The 24,512-nt window shown below is 39.4% G+C and overlaps 1 protein-coding gene across 2 annotated transcripts; it reads left to right on the plus strand.

Annotated features, from left to right (window-relative positions):
- Positions 1-897: 897 nt before the first annotated feature.
- Positions 898-3,171, plus strand: LOC132058443 (kirola-like). 2 transcript variants are annotated; one of them, XM_059450940.1, is made up of 2 exons: positions 898-1,265; positions 2,577-3,171. In XM_059450940.1, exons 1-2 carry the CDS (start codon positions 1,079-1,081, stop codon positions 2,843-2,845), a joined length of 456 nt encoding a protein of 151 aa, XP_059306923.1. In that variant the 5' UTR covers positions 898-1,078; the 3' UTR covers positions 2,846-3,171. The 2 variants fall into 2 exon arrangements, with proteins under 2 accessions (XP_059306923.1, XP_059306922.1); XM_059450939.1 differs by having other exon boundaries at positions 899-1,265; positions 2,574-3,171.
- The last annotated feature ends 21,341 nt before the right edge of the window (positions 3,172-24,512 follow it).

Consider the following 24,512-nt stretch of genomic DNA (forward strand, 5'->3'; position numbering starts at 1 on the left):
TTAATTTAAACTTAATAATTTTTTTAAAGAAGTATCATCAATCTCTAATAAGAGACATGAATTCTATCAACTAGTTATTAAATCACAAATTCACATGGTTATCATTTGATTTATTAGGTATGTTGATCCACAAAAGAATCTCATGGCCTATTGATGATAGATCAAAATAATAAACGATATACACTCTTCATAACAATTATATCAAAATTAAGAGTATTAGTATATTTAATGGACTAGTACATTTTTTTATATAGTCAATATAGAACACTTACCTCTATTTAGTCATGTTCAATATATCAAATGTACTAGCACAGGAAGTTAAAAGTAAATTACTCCCATGATCAAGCTAATTATAGTTAAATTTAATTTTGTGCACAGCCATTTCGATGACATATTCAATTTTCATCTAAGATTGTGAACTTGAATTTTATAACTTTTAAAACTGATGATAGATTTAATCTTCTGTATATAATCTAAAATTATATCCTCTCTGTATGCCAATTTATGTGATATAGTTCGGATTTCGAAAGTCAAACAAGAAAATCTTTGACCGCGATTTATTCGTATGCTCTTTAAATATTTAAGTTATTAATTATTGTGACTTCTAAATATGTACATTTATTTTCAAAAAATTGAAAGATTGTATGTTCGAATTCACGATCAAAATAAAGAAGTTTGACTCTCGAAATCCGTATCACAAAGGGACAGAGGGAGTATGTATTTAATTTTCTGATAATATATTTCAACTGTCAAACCCATCATATTGATTACTAAATCAAGAAACAATTAATAATAAATTAACTGTCATAGCCATCGTATTGATTACTAAATCAACAGACCACGTCTCAACAAATATATGTTATTACTATTTATATACACAACTAGGAGAAAATTATTGTAATCTATGCGCTGGCAGAGAATTATAGAGGTCGACGATCCCCAAAGTGCAACTATATAAGGACTTTCCTTTTTTGGTTCTTTATCCATCAGATTTTCAAACCTTTCTATTTCTGTACTGCAGGATTTAAAACATTATTAAGTGCTAGTTCTCATTAGTGATAAGAAAGAGAGATAAAAGATGGGTTTGAAAGGAAAGTTGGTTTCACAAACAGAGCTCAAAGGTTGTAAGGATCTCTTTCATGAAATGTTTAGGCACAAACCACACCATATTCCAAATGTTGCTCCAAATTCAATTAAAGCTGTCGATTTGCATGAAGGAGATTGGGGTACCGTTGGCTCCGTGGTCAACTGGAATTATACTCTGGGTAAGATTTTCTAATCACTTTTGATTATTTTTTTTAGAAATAATGGTCAAAATTACACATAAAGTATCATTGTTTTGCGAATTTTCTACCTGAACTATCCGGTGTTTGCGTTTCTACCTGAACTATCACCAGGTATTTATCAAAACACACCTCGACTAGTATTTGATGGTCCATGGTGTACACTCTCTTTTTTGTTTAAAAATGGTGCCAAATGGCTCTGCAAGCGGATAACTAAAGGAACTAACTGAATTTTTTTTAAAAAATTAAGAGATAATGGTCAAAACACACCTGAAGTATCACTTTTTGCGAGTTTCTAGTACCATCAGATACTAGTCGAGGTTTCAGGTAGGAAACACAAACACTTGATAGTTCAGGTGTGTTTTGATAAATAGCTGGTGATAGTCCAGGTGGGGAAACGCAAAAACTTGATAGTTCAGGTAGGAAGCTAGCAAAAAAAGTGATACTTCAAGTGTGTTTTTGACTATTATCACTTTTTTTTTAATTGGACAGTCCAGTAGCAGAGTCGAAAAGTTCACTAAGCGGATTCAAAATATAAAAGAGTTAACACATGAAAAAGTCAAGGGGATTCAACATCTATTATATATAGATATACAAAATAATTGTGACCTTGTATGTATAGTGTTATTTTTCGACAAAAGGATCCGGATGAACCCCTTCTGGTATTCCTAGCTTCGCTCATGTTCACCGTTATGGTGGGGTTTAAGATCAAAACCCCAACTTATGTATTAAAATTGAAAATATAAAAAATATGGACAAATGGGACATAATACCAAAGCTTTCCTAATACAACAAATGAGCTGGACATCCCCAACTATTTCCATTTGTGCCACTTCAAAAATATCAGCATCGGAAGAGAACTATTGCTACTTGACATGCTATATATACCTTTGCTACATCATTCCTTTCTCTGAACAGTGTTGAACATGAATTTGATAGTGTGCCACATGATATCTCAATGACATTGTGTCTTTTGAATGTGTCCATGGTGTAGTATAGCTCCCATTATTATATTAACAATAAGAAGAGAGTCCAATTTAAAAATAAGCTTGGCTATTGTTCTAAAATACGCCATTGAACTGCATAAGAGAAATCCACAGTTGAAATACAAATTATCATTACTTCTAAGGAGAAATAAAAAGAAATACACAATTAGAACACGACTATTTTGAATAATTTTTTTTTTTTTGGCTCAAATAATAGGCTCTAGCAAAAAGAATTTTAAAAATAAACTTATTTATATTCTTGACTATGTCATTTATAAATCTTTATTTTTTTCGGCACAAAAAGTAGATGGGAAAGAGGAGGCTGTGAAGGTGGTAGTTGATGACATCAACGAGGAAAAACGGTTAGTGACATTTAAGGCATGTGAAGGTCATTTAACAGAGCAATACAAGGCCTTCAAAGCAACAGTTCATATTGAGAATGAAGGAGAAAACAACTTGGTCTTATGGACTATCGAATACGAGAAGCAGAATGAAGACGTTCCAGAACCCTTCTCTTATTTGCAGTTAGCTGTTAATCTGACCAAAGATGTTGACGCGCACCATGTCAACCAGTAATATCCTATGTTGCTCGGACGACTCTTTAAAAATAACGATGAGTGCGTGTTAGTTTCTCAAAAAATAGTACATCTACGCGAGTGCATGCGGATCATTTTTGGAGAGTCTGAACAATATAGATAATATATCTGTGGTTGAGAGAAAATTAATTACTATGTTATTGTGAATAAAGGGAGTTCCATGTTCTCTATGAATGTGGTGCTTGCCCAATTCTGGTGGATGTACTTGTTGATATTTGTATTTCTCATTAAGATGTTTCCTTTGTTGTGTCTTCATGAAATATTGTACTATTTTCGTTTCTTCAAGAACAAATTTTATTTGTTTGACTTGATTTTGTGAATTAAGTAATTAATCGAACTGTCAGCCCTCTTTCGGTCTTTCCTCCTCCATTATTTTTGTCAGATTTTACATCATTACCACTACAATTTCCTTAAATTTCTCAAATTTTAAAATTAATAAAGTATGAATTTTTTTTATTTGCTATTCTTGTATTTTTTTTGATATGTTAAATGTTTATGTTTTGTTTAATAGTTTAACCATATACAATACAACAAAGGATCTAGTCCAGGGTTGGATCCGGACCGGGCTGAAGTTCCATAAAGTCTGGTAGTGACAGACCCAGAATTTGAAGTTAATCGGTGCTCATCTGCATTTGGCGTAAACCTAACACTGGTAACAGAATCATCATAAAGGTATAATGATATATTAATATATTAGTTTGGCTGATTTTGGGTAAATAGATCTATATGTAACAGCATCCGTATATAACAACACCTCTCTATAATAGTCAAGTTTTTTCGGAACCGATTTTTTATGTTATATTTTACTTCTCTATAACAACATTTTACCTATAACAGCAACAACCAATTTTATAACAGTACACTCTTTATTAAATTACCCCCATATAACAACTATCTTCTTTTTTTGGTAATATAATAATTAACCATCTTTATAAAAATAAAAATAAAAAATTATGATTACCAATAATAAGTGTAGAGATTTGACCAGATATTTGATACTTTAATACACTATTTATGGCAAGGAATATCATATGAATAAATATATTTTCAACATTAAAAGATTTTTCTAGTGTGATTAAGTTTAGATTTTGACAATTTAAAATGAAAAATTAAATTTTATGCATCTTTTTTGCCTATAACAGCTAGAAATTATTTAAATGTCAATGTTGTTATAGGTGTATAACCATTATCTATAACATTCAAAAAATTTCGAACCCAACGATACCGTTATAGAGAAGTTTAATTATATTTAGGTAAATCAATTTTTTATTCATATAATCATTAGATCGAAATGCGTTCAGTTCACTTTTTCAATTTCTGTTAGATATAATTCCTGTGTACATAGAGAAAATAGAGAAAAGAGAAATCCCGACATGAGAACATTATTCTGTAACAAATAGAGGATAGGTAGAGATCAAATTGATAGTGAAATTTAAAAGAATTTTGAGTTTAAAGTGGTTCTTTACTTATGTAAATATATATTGATTGTGAGTACTCGTTTCTTTTATTCGATTATTATTGTATATTAATTTTAGTTCTTGGTAACTCATAAACTTCAAATTCTAAATCCGCCTTTGATTTTGACTCATCAAAATTGCTTCTCTTCTAAAGGTGTGTGATAGAATCTATGAGTCCACCAAACAGTATAGAGAACCAGGTTCTCTATGTGTTCCCTTGAGTAAAACAGAAAGTAAATAACACAGGATATTTACGTGGAAAACTCCTTGCTCAAGGGATTAAAAATCACAACCTACCGGAGTAGGATTTCCCAAACTTCACAAAAACTGCAACTTTCATATTACAACCTATTGCAACCTAGGAATTAAACTTTTTATCCCTTCCCCCTTACAACAACTCTAACTCTATTGTAAGACCTTTACAATAACTCTATTGCAAAGAATACACCTTGACTAACTCTAGCTAAGTAAAACTGAAAAGGTTAACAATCTGTCCTACAATGACACTTCTTGAAAGTAGCGTACGAATACAGAGAAAGAACGAAAAACAAAGACTTAACAAACCTAAGGACTTAAGACATCTTCAGTGTTGGGATCTGGTCCTTGTGTTTGTTGAAGCTTTGTTCTTTTAGAGCACCTGGAAAACAGTGGCGGCTGGCACTTTGAAATATATGATTTTTGATTTGCAAAGTGTTAGGGTTACACTTATAACATGTTGTTTATATAGGGGAGCATGTGAGATGATGTGAGAGACATTTCATATAGTTTTGGCCTCTAGCAAACTCGTGTCAGCTTCGTGCCTCTTGTCGGTCGGTACGGTCGGCGACTTTTGCAACCGTAAAGTTGACCTACGCAACGCTAAGGGACCTGATCGTATTTGGTCCCTACCTGGTTCCTCGAATATGTTTGGCAAATCATCAAAACACGAAATAGCATAACTTATCAATTCCCCCCTTTTTGATGATGACAAACCCATAATTGATATTCCCCCTGAGAGTCAGAGTCCTACTTGTTCCCCATGAGAATCAGACCTTTCTTTCACCATTCACCAATGACAACATGTTAACAGTAACAACAACAGCAGCAGGTAGCAATAACAATTAACCCCCTGGTTAGCTTCCCCCTTTTGGCATCATTGAAAAGAGTTATAAGAGCAACACACGGAAAAAGAAATTCAACAACACTAACTCACGGCCACTGGGGCAACACAACATAAGCAATAATAGAGACAAACAAGTTATATAACATTGCAAAACATAGAGAAGATGCCCAACGTTGATCATAGCAAAATAATTTGGTAGTTTAAACAATACAGAATGTAATAAACAAACAGCCAAAAGTACCAACGTCATTAAGAGAGATTCAAAAAGGATCGAGAGGGCTTAAGGAAATGAGGACTAAGGAGATGAAAGGCTTAATAGGGAAGAACTTAAGGAGCCGGAGTTTTAAGGAGCTTGTCCATCCTCTCGTTTGCAGTTCACTAATCCTAAATCAGCTGTTCCTTTAATTCCGCCACCTTCTACTTAAACTGGTCATTTTCAGCCTGTAGCTGAGAATTCGCCTCCTCCAAAGGACCACTGGGACCAGGTTCCCTTGCTTTCCCTACAAGCTGCTCCAATTTAGAACTTAAATCGGCATTTTCGGCCTTTAACCTGTGAATCTCGGCAGTTGCCTTTTCTTGGGCCTCGATCAAGCTTGAAATGGTTGAGTTGCTGCCAATTCCTCCCTTCTTGGGCACAATCTCACAATCCTCCAAAGTACTCAAGGTAAACATTTGTTTTCTTGTCCCCACGGCCGCATTTCCCACTTTGACATCAAAGTATTCAAACCACTTTTATTAGGAAGAACCCATAGGGGCAGCCCATGTCTACCATCCTTTATAGTGACAACCTTTAGGATATGATCTATCATAAGAGCTGGCAAGCTGATCAGAGTCAAATTTGCCAAGGTCTCAATGAGGACCAAATCAAGAATGTTTGCACTGAAGAAACACTTAGTTGACTAACTCAAACAAAAACTGATATTCAAGCTTAAGTCTCTTCTTAAAACCCCTTTGCCCCGACACAATTCCTTCTTGCTTGACAATAATATTCATGAATTACGTGAAGCAGCATTCCCCTTAATTATTTTCAGACCATCAGTAGGCACATTAAGAATTTTCTAAAGCATCTCCCCATCAAGAGTAAACTCAGTCCCATTTACATACAATCATCAGTAGCAGTTAAGTTTGCATAAAAGTTGGTAACTTTTTCTTCAAAAACACTTGGAATTGGAGGAACAAACAGATGATTCCGTTTCAGGAATTCAACCATGTCTAGAAGTTCCTTCATTCTAGGTTTTTCTGCAATATCACGATCAAAAATTCTCTCAAGCAACACCTTTTGAGAATTAAGAGTTTCTATCCTCTCCCATTCATATGGTTCCTTCTTTTGCTTCTTTGATGAGGAACCAGGTTCCTCATCCAAACTTCCCTTCCTCTTTTGAAGTGGGCGAGGCTCACTCTTTCTCAGCCTTGTCAGCCTTAACATCAGGTTCAGCATGCACTGCAGACTTTCCTTTTTCCATGTTTCTTTTCTTGGAATTTTTGCTCACAAGTGAAGACTCCTCCTCTTCATTTTTCTCTTCATCATCAACAGTCACCACATCAGCAGGTGACACTTCCTCCTCATCAACTAATAGATTTTTCACTAAACGTTTCTTTTTCTTCGAGGAGCTTTTCTCCTTGTTGGAATGTAGAGCAGAATCCAAAAGGGCTTTACGCTTTTGCACAGTGGTCTTCAGTCCCTTGTGCAATATGTTTTTACGGGTTCGTCCTTCGGGGTGGACCTAAGTCTTCTTTGATAGACAAGATTCAAAGGTATTCCTTCATCATCCACATCATCCGTTGAAAGAGTAGTGGGACCAGGTTCCTTACCAGTATTCAACTCTCCAAGGGGTACAGTTATAGTAGACACACTCTGAGAACCTGGTGTCCCATCCCAGATAGGATCAGTCTTAAACACAGGAGATTCAGACTCCCCTTAGGTCGAGGGACCAGTTCCCTCAATAGGTTCCCCTTTTTCTTGTTCAATCACCGATTCCTTCTTGAGTGAGGGAACCTATTCCCTCACCTGTTTTTCCACCATGTAATCTACCCATAGATTCAACAAACTCAGACACGATTTCAGCTACCTCACTCTCCAAAAAAATTACCCTCTCTTTTCTTTCTCATCAAGACTTCCATCAAATAAATGGTCGACAGAGAACTCAGAGTGTCCTTTGTTTGAACCATCAAGAATTTTATTAATAAGAAGAGTAGTATTACCTTATTCCTTAGTCGATTCAACACTATTTCCATGTTCCTTTTCAGCGGCATCAGAGGAATTTGGCTCAACCAACCCACTATCCACTTGTACAGTTTTCTCCCCTGTTTGGACCGGAGTTTCCCTTTGTTCGAGTGTGGCAGTTGAGGATTGTTCCTTAAGCATAAATTTTTAGGGGTTTGGTTTTTACGACTACGCGGAGGAACTGAAGAAGAAGGAGAGGGCAGAGGTGAGGCTAGAGTGGGTATTGAAGATTTTGGGGGTGATGTTTGTGGGTTTTGTTCAGATGGGTTTAGGGATTTTGGAGAAGAAATAGTTGTATTTGATTTGGGTGAGTTGTGGAGAGATGATTGAGACATCTTTCGACTATGAAAACAGATGTTAGAAGGATTAAAGAATTGGTAGATGTTTGGTTTGAGAGAGAGAGAGAGTGAATGAAAAGATTTTACTTTGGTAGTTTAAGTGGAGTGATGATTGAAAATAGGGTGTAATAAGGTGGACAAGGAACCAGTTACGATTAAGTGTAAAATGAAAAAGCTTTTTCATTTCTCGGTGTAAAAAGGACGAGGACGATTGATTAGAATGCTTAATGATGTGGCACTTTCTTAAAAACACATAAGTACTAAAAAGACTACTAACCTGAGTCACAGGAACTAGGTTCCTTGACAATTTTTAAAAATAAAGGCAATATCTTTGAGAAGTGCAATGTCATCTATACTTGTGTAGTCTTGAAACTACCATGTGTGTGTATTAATGACATTAGATGCCACTACTTTTAGCATTATGTCCTTAAAAATACAATCAAAGAGGCAACTAGTTAAGCTTGATTAACCCCACTCCAAGCAATTTCTTTTAAAATGCTTCTGCTCGAGTAAAGATGAACGATACCGTTCCAATCATAGAAATCAAACGCTTTTCAACATTATCCCTTAGGAAATGGTGTCTAACACCAATGTGCTTAGTTTTCTTGTGTTGCACTGAATTTTTGCCATATTGAGTGCACTTGTATTATCACACAACAAGGGTACACAATCAGTAAGCACACCAAAATCCTCAAGTTGTTGTTTGATCCAGAGCAATTGAGCACAACAAGAAGCAACAACTACATATTCAACTTCTATAATAGAAAGAGCCACAAAATTTTGTTTCTTTGTACCCCATGAGATTAAGCATGACCCCAGAAAATGTGCCATTCTAGATGTGCTCTTTCTATCCACCAAATATCCAGCGACATCACATAGCCAATCATAAGTCAAAATTATCTCTGAGGATAGAAGGACTTTTGAGATACCTCGGAATTCTTTTTGTAGCTTTCAAATGAGATTCTTTTGGACTTGATTGAAACCTTGCACACAAACCGACACTAAAAACAATGTCCGGTCTGCTAGCAGTCAAATATAGTAGAGACCCAATGATACCCCTGTACATGATTTCATTTACAAGAGAACCAGGTTTATCCTTGTCCAGCTTGGTAGAAGTGGCTATAGACGTATCAATGGTCTTAGCATTCTCCATTTCAAACTTTTTCAACAGCTTTTTAATATACTTTTGTTGACTGATCATAGTGCCTTTTGGATTTTGCTTGATCTGCAGCCCAAGAAAGAAGTTTAACTCACCCATCATGCTCATTTCAAACTCACTTCCCATAAGCTTTGCAAACTCTTCACGTAGAGAATCATTGGTAGCACCAAAAATGATATCATCAATGTACACATAAACAATCAACAGGTTTCTGCCTTTTTTTTTTCTTTTCAGAAATAAGGTGTTGTCAACTCCCCTTGTGAAACCATTTTTAAGAAGGAATTTTGTCAATCTCTCATACCAAGCTCGAGGAGCTTGGTTCAAACTATACAGTGCTTTGTCAAGCTTGTAGAGATACTCAGGGTGCTCATGACTTTCAAAACCATGAGGTTGCTTGACAAAGACTTCCTCTTTTAGATAGCCATTTAGAAAATCACTCTTAACATCCATTTGGAACAATTTGAACTCCATATAAGATGCAAAAGCAATAAGAATCCTGATTGCTTCCATTCTTGCAACAGGAGCAAAGGTCTCATCATAGTCTATCCCTTATTCTTGATTGTATCCTTGAACCACCAGCCTTGCCTTGTTTCTTGTTGTGTTTCCAAATTCATCAAGCTTGTTGCGAAACACCCACCTGGTTCTAATCACTGTTCTGTCTGCAGGCCTAGGGACTAGGTTCCATACCTTGTTTTTCTCAAATTGATAGAGCTCTTCTTGCATAGCAGATATCCAGTCAATATCTTTCAATGCTTCCTTAATGTTCTTTGGTTCAATTTGAGACAGAAAAGCAGAGAGGGCAACCATGTTTCTTGCCCTAGATCTAGTTTGAATACCAGAATCTAAGGGAGTGATTATATTTTGCAGTAGATGGGATCCCTTATGCTTCCAATTTGATACTTGTACTTCAGGATTCGAAGGACCAGGTTCCTCCATGTTGGATCCATCAATAACTTCATCAGAGGCTTGACTTTCATGATTGGTCTATCGAGCCTCAGGGGTACCTAATACAATATCAACTAACTGATGCTCAGCTTCGAGTAGAGTGATGGAGAGACCAGGTTCCTGTGTGCCTTTTGGATATTTCGCTGAATCTTCTTCTTCATTGCTCTGCTTGACTTGGCTCGTCTTTCCATTGGAGATTTCTATGGCTTCATTAGGAATTTTAGAAAACTCCCCATCGCTAGCTTCATCAGCATGTGTCCCTTTATCACCTAATTCATTTGATTCATCGAAAATTACATGCACACTTTCTTCTAAACATTGAGTTCTCTTGTTGTAGACCTTGTAAGCCTTGCTATGAGAATAATAACCAAGGAAGAATCCTTCATCACTTTTAGTGTTAAACTTCCCCGAGAGCTCCTTACCATTGTTGAGAACAAAGCATTTGCAACCAAAAGATCTTAGGGAAGTAAGCTTGGATTTTCTCCCATTGAGTAGTTCATAAGGAGTCTTCTTAAGCATGGACCTGATCATGCACCTGTTAATCATGTGACATGCCGTATTGACAGCTTCAACCCAAAAACTCTTCGATATACCACTCGCTATCAACATTGTTCTGGCCATATCTTCAAGTGTTCTGTTTTTCCTTTCCATAACACCATTTTGTTAAGGTGTTCTTGGTGCGGAAAACTTGTAACTTATACCATTTTCAGCACAGAATTCGTCAAACTTAGCATTGTCAAATTCAGTGCCATGATCAGATCTAATACTCACAATGTGATTGCCAAGTTTCACTTGAATTTATTTCACGAAGGCAACAAACACAGGGAATGTTTCATTCTTGGTTCTTAGAAACAAGGTCCAAGTGAATCTGGAGTAATCATCAACAACCACAAATATATACTTCTTTCCTCCACTGCTTGGAATTCTCATAGGCCCACAAAGATCCATGTGAAGAAGATCAAGTGGACTTGAGGTACTCACTTCTTTCTTTGGTTTGAATAAGGATCTGATTTGCTTCCCTCTTATGCATGCATCACACGCCTTGTGATCTTTGAACCTGGTCTTTGGCAGCCAATGAACCAGGTGTTAACACCTAATTTTTGACCTCCCGTAATTTATTTTAAGTGCTTGGAGTCCTTAGACAATAAATAAAATCAGCTGTGCACTCTAAAAGGTCTAGGTAATTTTTATGAAATTATTTGGGATAATATTTCACCCTTTTAAAATTGATAAAGAAATCTCTAGGGTATTTTTAAATTTTTGTGGAAATTGATGATATTCAAGAAATATTTTTATTGAAATTAATCAAAGGGCAAAAAACAAAAACCCTTTTTGGATAATTATTTGCTTAATTAATTAAATCGAGGAAAATTAGATTAATGAGTAATTTTATTCCATTTTACTGTCCAAGGCACTTTGAGTAATTAGAAGAATTGACCATTTTACCCTTTAAATCTTGATTCTGTGTGGGTTTGCGTAGTTGATTAATTTTCTTTTGTCTGGTTAATTAATTCAAAACCAATATCGGCAAAATGATTTTTCTTTTTATTTATGAGTCATGTTTTAAATTAATTAAGTCCTAATAGACTAATGATTAGTTTTATCTTTTCTTATTCATTATTTTTATTTTTTCCCGACCCTCTATACATATATATACACACCATGTATATAACAATATACATGGTGCGTATATATATGTGTGTGTGTGTGTATATATATATATATATATATATATAACGGACTAGGCCCAATGTTTTAAAGGACCAGGCCCAGTCCAATATGGACCAGGACCCGGTCCACTAAGAAATTAAAAGGGAGGGAGTATATACTCCTCCCACCCGTCCATTTCCAAGACCCTAAGGGTCTGTTAGCAAAGAAATAAGAGGGGAGCCGGCTAGGGGTAAAACCTAGCGCCACCCCCTGTTCCACCACCTACCCCACCCATTTTTTAGTCCTGTCCCATCATTTGGAGCATGTAACTTGAAGGTTAATGCTTCGTCCTTCTCTCACCAAAAAACTGGCCAAACAGGCCCTTGAAGGTACAATCCCCCCCTTTTTATATTTTTTCTGTCATTATTATTAGTATTGAGGCTTATAGACCGTTGATTTCATTTTTGTACCTTGAATCTGACCGTGTGTTGGATTTGTGAGTGAGACTTGCATAAATTTGCAAGTCCCACATCATTGGTTGTAATTCTAAGAGGCATTCTGGGGCTTCTATAAATAGAAACCCCCATTTGTTCGAGAAAAGGGAGTTGGAAGCTAAAAGAGGCTGAAGATTGCTATTTTTAAGTCTTAAAAAGTTCCAAAGTCAAAATTTTAGTTTTAAACCTAAGGGTTTTCAGCTTTCTAGTTCTAAAATTTGTCTTTCATTTGTTTGTGTGGTGTTTTGGTGGCCTGAGTTTGACATTGGAGCACAAAAGCCTCCAAGTCCATTGCTTGACCCCGGTTGCACTCACAAAAGGTAAATACCTTTTAGTTTATTGCTTTATTATTTAGATTTATGTTATGTTATGTTATGTGTAGTTTTGTGATAAATTTTAAGTTAGTATTTTAGTTTATTGCTTTTATAGTTAGATTCTGTTTATGTTTAGTTAATAAGATTGTGTGTGGTTTTATGATAAAGTTTAAAGTTAGTGTTTAGTTTATTGCTTTTATACTCAGATTATGTCTACATTATACTTAGTTAAGATAATTGTGTGTGTTTAAGATAAGATTTAAGTTAATATGCTGGTTTAATACCTTTCCTTCCTATTTCTGTCCATGCTATGCTTATTTCATGAGATTGTTTGTGGTTTAGAACTATAGTTTGAGTTGAGGGGTTTGTTTAATATGGATTTTCCTCTAGACTTTCTGTTCTATCATGATTGTCTAAACACCATTAAAAGCTCTATGTGAGGGTCTGGGATGTAGTTTAAGTTAATATGTTAGCTTGGTGAAAGTCCTGTGTTCTGAATCAGAGTCAAAGTAGGTATGTTAAAGTCATAAGTGGTCTAGTCCTATGTGTCCCATGTGATAGGCTTAGTTCATGGGGGTTAGTTTGAAGTCACAAGCTCTTTGAATGACTGATTTGCCTTATGTCTTGTTATTGTTCATTTGGAGATGTGTCTTGGTCTAGAGGTTAATTAAGGAAGGGGTCAAGAAGTCTGTTTGAAGTAAGTTGTCTGATCTGGTCATTGTTTGTGCTATGTGTCTTATGTGATCATGTGTTAGTTGGGAGTTTGAAGTCTTGAACCTAGGTTGATCATGGTTTTTCCTGCCTGATCATATGCCAGTCTTTGGAAGTTGAGGTCTTGTCATGATTGAACCTAATCTGATCATTACTTGTCCCTCCTAACCCTGTTGTTTGTTTGGAAGTTGGATTTTGATATGTATTATGACCTAGCCTGATCATGTCTGACCTACCTAGTGATGTGTTTTGGTTTTAAGAGGGTGAAGGTTTACTCTGTGCCTTTTTGTAGGATTTCTACTTGTTTTACTTGATAGTCTGCTTGGCCTTAAGGGTGTTGGTGGTTACAAAGGAGTTAAGTGCCTTTGTTTGGTCTGATCCCTGCTAAGTCATACCTGTTTGGTTGAAAACTGGCATTTTGAGTCACATTAATGTACATTGAGATAAAGGCCTTCAAAAGGATTATGGGAAGGGGAAAGGTTTCAACTTGACCAAAGTATTTCACTTGGCTCTGCCTTTTGTCTGATTGTCCTGTTTGTGGTAAGTGTGGGAATTTGTTAAACTACCTCCGAGTAGAATATGTGGAGTGTGTGGTTGTGATGTGTTGGAGTCTAAAAGGTTTCTAATGTTGCTATAATAAACTAGGTTCAGAGCAGTTCTAGGATGGTCTATGCTTGATTAAAAAAATGGGCAAATCACCTAGTCTAACAGCTTGGTTAAGAGGTGATTGTCATGTTTGTTCTTACCTAGTAAAAGAAGTATGTCTATTCTGATAGAAATGGCATAAAAAAGGATTTAAAGGCTGGTAGTTTGGCCAGGAGTGTGTGTATGTGTGTGAGTCTTTTGGTCCCTCATGTGTAGAAGTTGCCTATGAGTCATGTCTGTGTGAAGGAAAATCTTGTTCTTTTTGAGGACTTATCATCTAGTTATACTAATAGGTAAGGATAAAGGATAAAAAGAAGGAAGGATAATGGGATCCTTGTTATAAATCTTGCTTAGCTTGTCTTTGTGTGGCTTTTCCTGGATACTGTTGTGTTTCCCTTTGATGTTGAGAGCTAAGTTCCTTTAAAAAGAGTGGTGATAAGGCTAAAATGATGGTGTTTGAAGTCTGTTGATTGTTCCTTTGTATGGTCAGACCCAGATGGAAAAGAGGAGTATGCACTCTTTCTCTTTTGAAATATAATGTGGTTAAAAACAAAGACCTAGTTTGTTTGTGGTTTGTTATATGTTCAGTGTGGTCCTGTTCCCAGTATATCACATTTTAACTTGATAACTAAGGTTTATTTTTACAATCTGGACATGCTTGTTTTGAGATTGGCTTGGACATGTGTATCTTGGAGTTTAGCTTGGGATAGGATGTATGCTGTCACCTGGCTTAGTGTAATCATGTCTGGTTTCCTCTAGGAAGTGGCTAGAAACTTAATAAATGGATAGGTTAGGTACATGCAACATGTGCATTTGGAACCTCTTTTTTATTTTATTTATGAGGAGTCCTGGGCTAAGCGATTGTCAGAAAAGAGACAAGCTTGTATTTGACCATAAAACCTCATGTACTTGCTTTGATATGTCTGAATTGTTCCAGCTTATTCCTTTTGTTTCTATAACTATCTTAACAAGTCCATGTCTAGATTGATCATTATCTGTGTTCCCTCTAAAGTAGTTGTGTGTATTACCTTTGTTATCATCCAGTCATGAAACTGAGTGTGCCCCCCCATTACTCCTATGCTTGCTGATTATCTAGTCTCACCTAGGTGTTGTTACTTGCTATGTTTAATATGAATGCCTCCCTTTAGAGTATGGCACTTGGCCGTCATTTTGTTTATGAGTTTGCTCAAATCTGTTCCCACTCCTAAGTTCTGCACTCTCTTTTTCTCTTGTTTGGATGTATTGATTGAGCTAAACAATAGTAATTCGGGGTTGTCCAGGCCTTCTCGGTGTTAGCCATGCCTGGGGTTCTTAGAATCCCCTTGGAACTTGTGCGACATCGAGAGTGCAAGGCAAGGACTTAGTCCCCATGCCATAGGAAGTCTCCAACCAAAACAAATCCACTCAAGGAAGAATGGGCAAGTATAGAACAATATGAGTACTTTTCATGTTTTTGTAGTATGTATAGTTTTGTTATTTTAGTGATAAGATCAGTGTTTATAAACTAACTGGGTTCCTTTTTCTTTCCCCCCTCTCCTCACTCTCATGACCATTCGGGTCCAGTCAAAGCCTACCTATTGGGCCTTACGCCCAATAGGAAATTAATTCAAAATCGAGTCCGCGAAGGCGAAGCAAATAGCGAGGCGCACAGAAGGCCCAACCATGGGTGAAAATGGTTAAACTGGGGGCTTGGTACGCCCCTAGTCTAATTCTATTTCATTATCATTTTACATTATTTGTTTAAAGCTTTGATGTATTTGTAATTTGTATCAAACTCATATTATAGTGGAAAATGTTATGGTTAGAATTAGTCGTCTTAGGACAACGGTGTTTATACCGTTTAGATGACTTTAGGTCCCTAACGAATTTCCAAAACCCGAAGTAAAATTCAACGGTTTTTCCTTTTTAAGCTAGGTATAAAATGAGATTTCATAAACTCCTTTTAATATAAATATAACTTGATGTTTTTAAACTCCAAACGGTCAAAAACGATTATTGGTAACAAAAGCATATCTAGAGCTTAATAAAATTACAAAACTCTTGTTTAAGTTTCTACCAGAGAGATTCGTTTTTTACAACTACTTGAAATAAGTTTTGGGCCTCAGCCCACGGATAATTTCTAAAAAGGCAATTTTTTTTTTATCATTTATGAATTTCAGATAAAGACGGACCAATATCCATACTTAAACCTTTTAAAACGGACAGGGGCCAGATTTGATAAAAGAAGCATGTGTACAATTCATTTTTTTTTTTAATGAAAATCCAAATAGAAATCAAACTTTTTTATCCATACTTACAAATTTTGGGCCAAGAAAAAGGCCAAAAAATGAGTATATACAGCCAAGATATACTCCTTTGAACATACAAGAACACTCTTTTATAACATAAAAACCCGAATCGTAATACATAGTCCCGGATAAGACTAAACGTACCAAAACGGATTGACACGAGCCAAAGTATGAGTATGACATAAACTTAAGTCTATAAAACCAAAACCTCTCTTTTCCCTTCATTTATGAAATAAACTATAATTCTTGTATATAAAAAGAGACTATTTATACACGGATATTGTAAATCCGAAAACTACGATACCCTATAGATAAGGGGGATATATTCAAATTCTTTCCAAAATGATATGCAATTTACAAAAATGATAGTTTCTTTAAATGCGAGGATAAACACAAAATAGACAGTTCAGGCAAATAATCATACTTTGGAATTTGAAGGTCAACCGTATAGTACGGATCCTTAATCTTGGGGTGCCTAACACCTTCCCCAGGGGATCAACAGAACCCTTACCTAGAACTCTGGATTATGAAGGTTTTTTCACAATATTTGAATAAGCCCTTCAAAACCGATTTTCCTAATTTCCTAAAAATTAGATGACGAATCTTTTAAAAAAAAGGTCCGAAAGAGCACCAACGAGTTCGTAGTAGCCTTTTATGCCTTAACTGCCGTGTGAAAAGCGAACCGCAATAGATGGCGACTCTGCTGGGGACTGACTGGTTCTAACCATAAGGATTCCAAAATAATATGAGTTTTATTTGCCTTAACTGTCTATGTGTTTACTTCCTCACAATTATTAACTGTCATTGCATGCAGATCATAACTCCGCCACTCCTGGCATTTATTTTACACTTGTTCCAAAGGAGACTACGTGGAGCATGCGGTTGTTCCTTCATTATAAAATCAAAATTTTCTTTTGGAACCGTTATGAGGCGGGGTTGGTACGCGGTCGTCCAACAGCCCTACCGGTTCAACTCCAGTTGTCTGCTCGGGTTTCAGATCTTTCGTGAAAAACCACTCTAGTAAAACTAGGATAGAGCTAAGGCAAATCCCTACTGAACTAGAGCATTTATACTTAGATGGGCCTTGGGCATCTCAGACCTACCTAAGGCCTATTAAGAGTGACTACCCTGTGTTCGGACGGTCTATGACCCGAAAACACTGCATCTCATTTATGTGCTATGTGGAAACATGTTCGTGCCTATGTGATGAACCATTGATCCTACGGGGACGGGGGAATCTTAACCGTGTTCTGTTTTGTAGATGGAACGAAGAATCCGTTTTGACATCATCACTGAGGCTCCAGAGTTGTTGGGGGCCTGGTATGAATAGTTGGGTGATACTCACCAGAGAACGATCAATTGCACTTTAGGACACTTGCCCTGCCCTCTATTATGACAATGAAAGGTCGCCCGGAGCTGATAGAGGTATTGGCGGGGTATTAGGATGATAAAGAAATGATGTTCCATTTCGGTGACATTGAAATGACTTCTACCCTAGAAGAGATTAGGGATGCCACAGACAACAACAGAACCTGTCTGAGGAGGCGACACAAGCCGGATCACAATCTGTTATTTTCGCAGAAGCCCACCGTCGGCCTAATCATGAGGTTTCTTGCTTTGACTGAAACACCCTGGGCACAAGGACCCACTGTAGCCTTTAGAGATCTATACCGAAGATTCGAGGATGTCATCGGATACACTCTATATCGAAGGGAATTCAACAGTCGAGAAGAATGGGAGACCATTAGGCCTTTAGCCTTCGCCATAGCCTTGTTGGGCATTATGGTGTTTCCACAGGACGAGTCATTGGCCATAGACACCCGGGTGATCTACCTGGCCCATGCGATCTTCCACGGCATAACCAAAGATCAAGAAACAAGGTATTTCGACCTGGCACCCATCATATTTGCCGACATCTTCCGGGCTCTAGATAAGTGTCGAAATCATTTCCGACATTTCCAGGGATGCAATATGTTGCTGCAATGGTGGATTATCAAACACGTCAACATGGCCAAAGAGGTTCAGGGTTGGAGTCGACAGAACCGGATAGATCGCCTTGTGAATTACTGTCCAAATCTCAGGTTCATGTCCAAAAATGCTTGGGTTGAATTCTTCACCGACTTGACTGAAGATCGGATCCATTGGATGTTTCCTGATTTTATATCCGAGACTGTGGTGGTCCGAGGTAAGAATTGCACATTTGTGCCGCTAGCTAGGGTTTGAGGAATCCGTCCTTATTATCTATCCCGGGTGTTGAGATAGTTCGGTAGGAGGCAAGTGATACCTCAAGTAGAAAACTCCGAGCAATTCATCGTTGAGCACACAGACCAGAAAATCAAGCACACGGGGGTAATCCTAAGAGAATGGAATGGCCGCGTAAGCTGGAGTCCAGATACTTTAGCCCCAGACAGGCTCGAGGCAGGGTGCGACCCAGGATATCACGCATGGCTGCAGGCACACTTGGCACTTACGCCAGGGCTCACACCTCCCCAAGAGGCCCAAGAAGAGGAACGTATGAAAGAATGCCTGGAAGGTACAGACGAGCATTTGGCCAGGATCTTGGAAGAGACAGACCCGGTGATTGTTAGAATGGAGATATATCAGGCACACCTTCATATCCAGACAACCCTTCGAAGGGTGAAGAAGGCCAGGATGGGCCAAGCATTGACATCAGCCACTAGAGGGCTTCCTAGATTACTGCTTTTTTCATTATAAGCCCCATGTCGGCTTTCTCATCACTTTTTGTAATCCCTTTGGGGAAGATATTACTATTATTTATTAATTACGATGACTTTTTCGGGGAAATGGTTCACCTTCACAAATGGCACTTACATGTTTCGAACGACTAAGAAAACCTTAACTCAAAAGGCCTTAGGGACACGAGTAGTATAAATACCTGTAAATTACGTGCTTATTTGCTACGTGCTTCGCATGCTTACCTGCTATGTGTATAACCATATATTAAGCTTGAGTACAATTGGTCCGATAATCTAAACTACGTACCCAAAAGAAAAACCATGAGGCTTGAAACTTACCCGAGCTTATCTCCACTAAAGGTTGACTTACGATGGCAAATCAAGGAGGGCAAGAAGCACGGACCTTAGGGGAGACCGCTGAGATGCTGCGAGGCAAGGTGCTGCAGATGGAAAAACACTTCCAAGAAATAGGGAAAAAGATTGAGGATGTAAACGGATTACTGGACATGGTTGGGAACCCGCCGGAAGGCATACCCCAAGAATAGTACTATGAAAATGTCCCTGAAGAGGTGAGGGAATTAGTGTTAAACTACATACCGCTGGAGAGAAGGCCCGTAACACCCAGAGAAAGAACCCCAGAGGGAACCAACGAAGAACAAGGAGCCGGTTCGGATCCATGGGTGTTCGCATCGGACCCGCCAGAAGGAACAGAGCCCCAAGAAAGGGATCCTGAGTGCTTTGAAGAAGAAGAGCCGGAGGAAGAAGAAGAACCTGAAGAGGAAGAAGAAGAGCCGGAGGAAGAGGAGGAAGAGCCTCAGGACATGGAAGAGCCTGTCGACATAGGGGCTGAAGGAGGGAAGAACCCATTTGAGATGTTCCCCGAATTTCAGGGGAATAACGCGGATGACGAATCTGGTTATTGTGGCCTCACTGATGAGGGAACGAATTTCTATGCACTTTCACCCATGATGATGCTCACTGTCTCTACTATGGCTTCGGAGAACCTTGAAAGGACAAACCTTCCTACGCTGGCTCTATAAAGCATAGATTTCAAAGCTCGATCTTTCCTGTTCAGGGTAGCTCCGCTGCCCATCACTTGTAAAGAAGTATTCAGGAAGATGATGGCCGATGGGATGGGTTGCACCTCTAGGGCTAGATTACTGGTTCCTGACTTGGTATACGCTTATAAGAGATACCCGTTCCACCTCAACCAGGCAAGCCAAACCTTGAATGAATGTTTGGCGTTGAGAAGGAGGATTATTAGTTTAATTGACAACAAGATCATCGGAACTTTATAAGGGCCGCATACTTTGCTGGTCTATGAACCCATCACCCCAGGAGAGGGAGTTACCCCCGAGACCCAAGTGTGGCGGTACGATTTCACAGTTTTTGACGAGTCGTACCCTCGCCTTTTCTTGACCTTGGCTTCACTGAACAAAATCAGGCCTGTGGAACCTGTTTACGAGCCCGCACCGTTAGGGCCCAACAGAAACAAGTTTTGCCTATACCATACTGGAGCCAGGGGGTATGATATTGAAGGATGCCATGCTTTCAAACTTGAGCTCGAAAATATGATCAAGACCGGACAGATCTTGGTCCTACTCCCCCCGTGGTTCTAAGGGAAAGAAAGATTCGACATGAGAAAGCAAGCTCGTAAGGACAGCGGCTTGCAGAAGCTATACTTTTAGGTAGATATTAGGTGTCCTCTCTTTTGCACAAATGTTACCCCACCCTCATAAAAATGTAAAGGAACCACGCCGACCTGATGTCCCAATGGAGGGATAAGCGGGAAGCCCTAGCCAGGCCTGTTCTGGGGATGTCTGTAGTTAGAATTAGCCAAAGTATATTTAGGAAAAAATGTATATCCTTCATTTGTAATCGATTACAAAGGGCCTGATTTCCCACGGTGCGAGATACGTAAAGGGGGATCTGCTGAAAGATCACTCCTTCATGGATTCGAAATTATAAATTCCCCCCCCCCCCAAAGTTTGCTTATGACTTTTAAAAAAGGTTCGTCGTAGTAAGTCACAAGGCCACGAAACCAAGATCCACCCGAACATAAAAGGCCATGATATCCAAACTTTAGATCATCGGATAGAGTACTCAAGCTTCAGTATACAATTTTATGTGCTATTAGCGCTTTAAATACCATATGTGATAATTTGCCTTTGTATTTGATGTCCCGGTGGAAACTAACTTTCTTTAGCTTTGAATTATTCTTATCTTATAGAAAGGGGCCAGTTAATTGACATCCAAAGCTGGCATACTTCACAAGATCCGTGCGGCCGCGTTAGCATCCTTCCCCGACAAAGGAAAAAACAAAAATGGTAGTGTACCCCCGAAGAGACAAGAAATGAGCTTGCTCTCCACAACGGACACACCCGCAGACTCGCAAGAGAGCGCATCCCGGGGAGGATATGATTGCAACGTTGTTACCACCGTTCTTCTCTACAAGAAAAGGTAGCCAAAAGGGAGGCAGCCGACGCAGAAAATGATGCCTCCACATAAGAAAGAAGGCCCCCTCCTCCCTTCCCCTCGTTAAGCTCCCCGGATGCACAGTCGTTTCCGTTCACCCACCAGAACCATGCCATCCCCCATTAAACATCGATCGAGCGTAAACCATGTCCTCTCGCTTTCACCACCTATTAAAAATGCTCAAATCCCAGGGACCACCCACTCAGTCCCTACCCAGCCCCTCATCCGACATTTTTCAATCCGACAAGCCAAACACACACACCGGCCCCACCTGCGGGCAAGTTACCACTATCCGGTTTAAACCAACGTATCTTCTTCACTCCTAATATCCTAAACGAATCTTGGGAGCCTACAGGTTGGATCTACGAAGAGAGATGGAGAGGATTTGGAGAGCGGAACAAGACGAGCGCGAGAAAGATATGGAGAGGAAGATGGAGGAATTTTTTTAGAAAAGTCCAATAGGATCACGAGGGAAAAGGCCACAGCTCCGAGGTATGACGACTTGCATGCACCTAGATGCGGACTGCCCGGAAGGGTTTAAAATCCCCGAAATTTCAAATGTTCAACGGACGAAACTCCAAAGCACACCTACGGTTCATCTTTAACGACCAATTAGTCGAGGGAAAAGGAATGAACCACGATCGTGCGACTATTCGGTAGCCTCACCAAATACGGCGTACGAATGGTTCGCCACGTATCGACATGCTTGCAAACGGCTGTCGAGGACATGGTGGAATCCTTCATGGAGATATTTCAATTCAATATCGAGACCGTACCAGACCGTTACTACCTCAAAAAGGTCAAACAAAAGTCGACAAAAAACTATAGAGAATTCGCCGGATAGAGAAGAAGGCGGACGACCCGTTCGTGGTGTGGTGAAGCGAGGGAGAACTCATTTTCATATTCATCGGGTCACAAGAGTCGGTTTCTATAAGGATATTGTCCATGGCCGGGGAGGCCGTTCTCGAGTAGTAAAAATGGGAGAGGCCATAGAAAATGGTGCCGAATGCAGAAAGGTCGTTAGTATGTTCAATAAAGCATCCGGGCGTTAGCTGGCGGAATTTTTGGCAAAGAAAGAGGACGTGGCGATTATATCCCACCTTTCAAACCAAAACCCAAAAGGACCACTACCTTCCCACCAAGCTTTATCCCTTTTAAATTACTTTACCCTGCAAAATTTCGGCGCCGTGCACTACACACAACCGGCACTTCACCACCGAGTGAAGACCCCGGCTCCACCCAAGATGTGGTATCATCCGCTTCTCGTTGTCAACCTCCACACAACAAACGTACCAGCCACCATGAAAAACTGTGGCCCACCACAAAACAACCTCGACAAGCCTATGTTGAACCCCGTAAAAAAATCAGTACTCTCCAATTACCCTAACATATAATGCACCCGTATCCATTTCGGAAAAGACCTCATGGAATTCACGACGCTCCTCGAACCAAGGGATCCGAATTACTGAAAGGCTACTGATCACGGAGTTGAGTCGGCCATCGGCGTTGGCGGCACGGGAAGGGTGTTTTACGAGCATCGGACTTGTGCCTACCGTTCGGGAGGGGAATAGGCACGGCACGAAGGATTGCGTAAACCTAAAATAAATTCGGGATCCGATCGACAAAGAAAAATCATTTTGGAAACTGCCGCTCCCAACGTAAACACGAACCCATTGCTGAATCATGAAAATAATGGGGTCCACATGATAGAGAGACAAAGACTAGGAAGCTTGCGAAACATTGTCTCCCAAAGTCACCGAGCCTCTTGAATAGACGGTTGCTTCCTTCACACTCCAGGAACATCCCAAATTCAAGGTCTTGATCCCCACTCATGCAGTTCCCAAGGCTATACCCATGTTCGGGAACTTGGTCCGGCTTTGTGATAGCCCGAGGTATACAACAAATCGTGCCTCGACCCCAACTAGCCAATCACGGTGCGACCGCGATGACCCAAGGCATGAATCGTTCGGAGATGCTATGCCACGAAGAATTGAAAATGCCACGAGACTTGAGAATACTCGAGAAAGGCTGAATAACCGGCGAAATTTGAAGATTTCTAGCGTAGCCAAAAGACTATTCCATTGTTGAGCACTTAAAGAAGACGCTGGCGTAAATCTCGGTGCTATTATTGTTGGCTAGCTCACCGTCACATAGGGATGCCTCATGAAGGTATTGGACGATGCACACATACCAGCGGGTACGAGTAGTGAAGATTTAGCCGGGCTAGTGGCCCATATCATTGGGAACATAAATACGCTTCTCCAAAGAAAGAGTACGCCCATGAAGGGACATCCACAACAAAGCCCTCCATATCACCCTGCAGGCATGCCGTGACAAGGCCGTAGGAAGGAGTGCTTTTGTAGATAACGGGTCGGGCCTCCCGGCTTTGCCCCGTAACCACCCCGACACGGCTTGGCTATGACATAGGTAGAATTTCCCCGAAGGCGAGATTTAACATCGAGGATTCGATGGATCCTGAAAGTGATTCGCTCGGGAGGTCGATCTATAAATCCGAGTCGGACACCGCTCATCACAGCGTGTTTTGAGCCGCATGACAATCACTGCCAATTAAAACATGCTCTTGGGAAGACCCTGGATGCACTCCGCCAGTGTAGTACCATCAAGTCTGTACCAGACTATAAAATTCGAATGGCAAGGATAGAAAATTGTAGTGGCAGCTGAGAGGGATATTCAGAAGTATCGTTACAACACTGTTCCAATGATCGAAGGGAGTCCTCGTTTCTCCAACTTTCATATAGTGGAATACGTAGGGGCCACACATGCGGAAGAAGCGATCGGTAGCCTATGCCGACGGTCTACGTAGACGTTGCCTTTACTACCATGTGCGAAACGGTTTTGAAACAGAAAAGGTCTAAGAAGGGACCTCGAAGGGATAACAGAGCCTATGCCAATCCCGAAAGAAAACTACCACTTCGGTACGGGTATATCCCTAATGAAGACGAGCTCACGAGGGCAATCAAGAGAGAGCCCAGAACAAGGAATCTACCTTATCCAATTCTGGGTCTATACTAGTCATTCCCCAGAAAGATACGATCTTGCCGAATGAGGAAGAAGTCATGGGAGTCTCGAGTCCAACATTCCCAGAAGAGGGATGCTACGCGGTCTTTGAAGAAAGTCAAGAGACACCC

The sequence above is a fragment of the Lycium ferocissimum genome, chromosome 5 (genome assembly GCF_029784015.1).
Source record: "Lycium ferocissimum isolate CSIRO_LF1 chromosome 5, AGI_CSIRO_Lferr_CH_V1, whole genome shotgun sequence".
NCBI classification, from domain to species: Eukaryota; Viridiplantae; Streptophyta; class Magnoliopsida; order Solanales; family Solanaceae; genus Lycium; species Lycium ferocissimum.

Bases quoted from the DNA above. Each gene is read 5' to 3' on its own strand.
- LOC132058443 (XM_059450939.1), top strand. From the start codon at position 1,079: ATGGGTTTGAAAGGAAAGTTGGTTTCACAAACAGAGCTCAAAGGTTGT. The intron at 1,266-2,573 runs GTAAGATTTTCT...CGGCACAAAAAG, and splicing joins CAACTGGAATTATACTCTGG to TAGATGGGAAAGAGGAGGCT.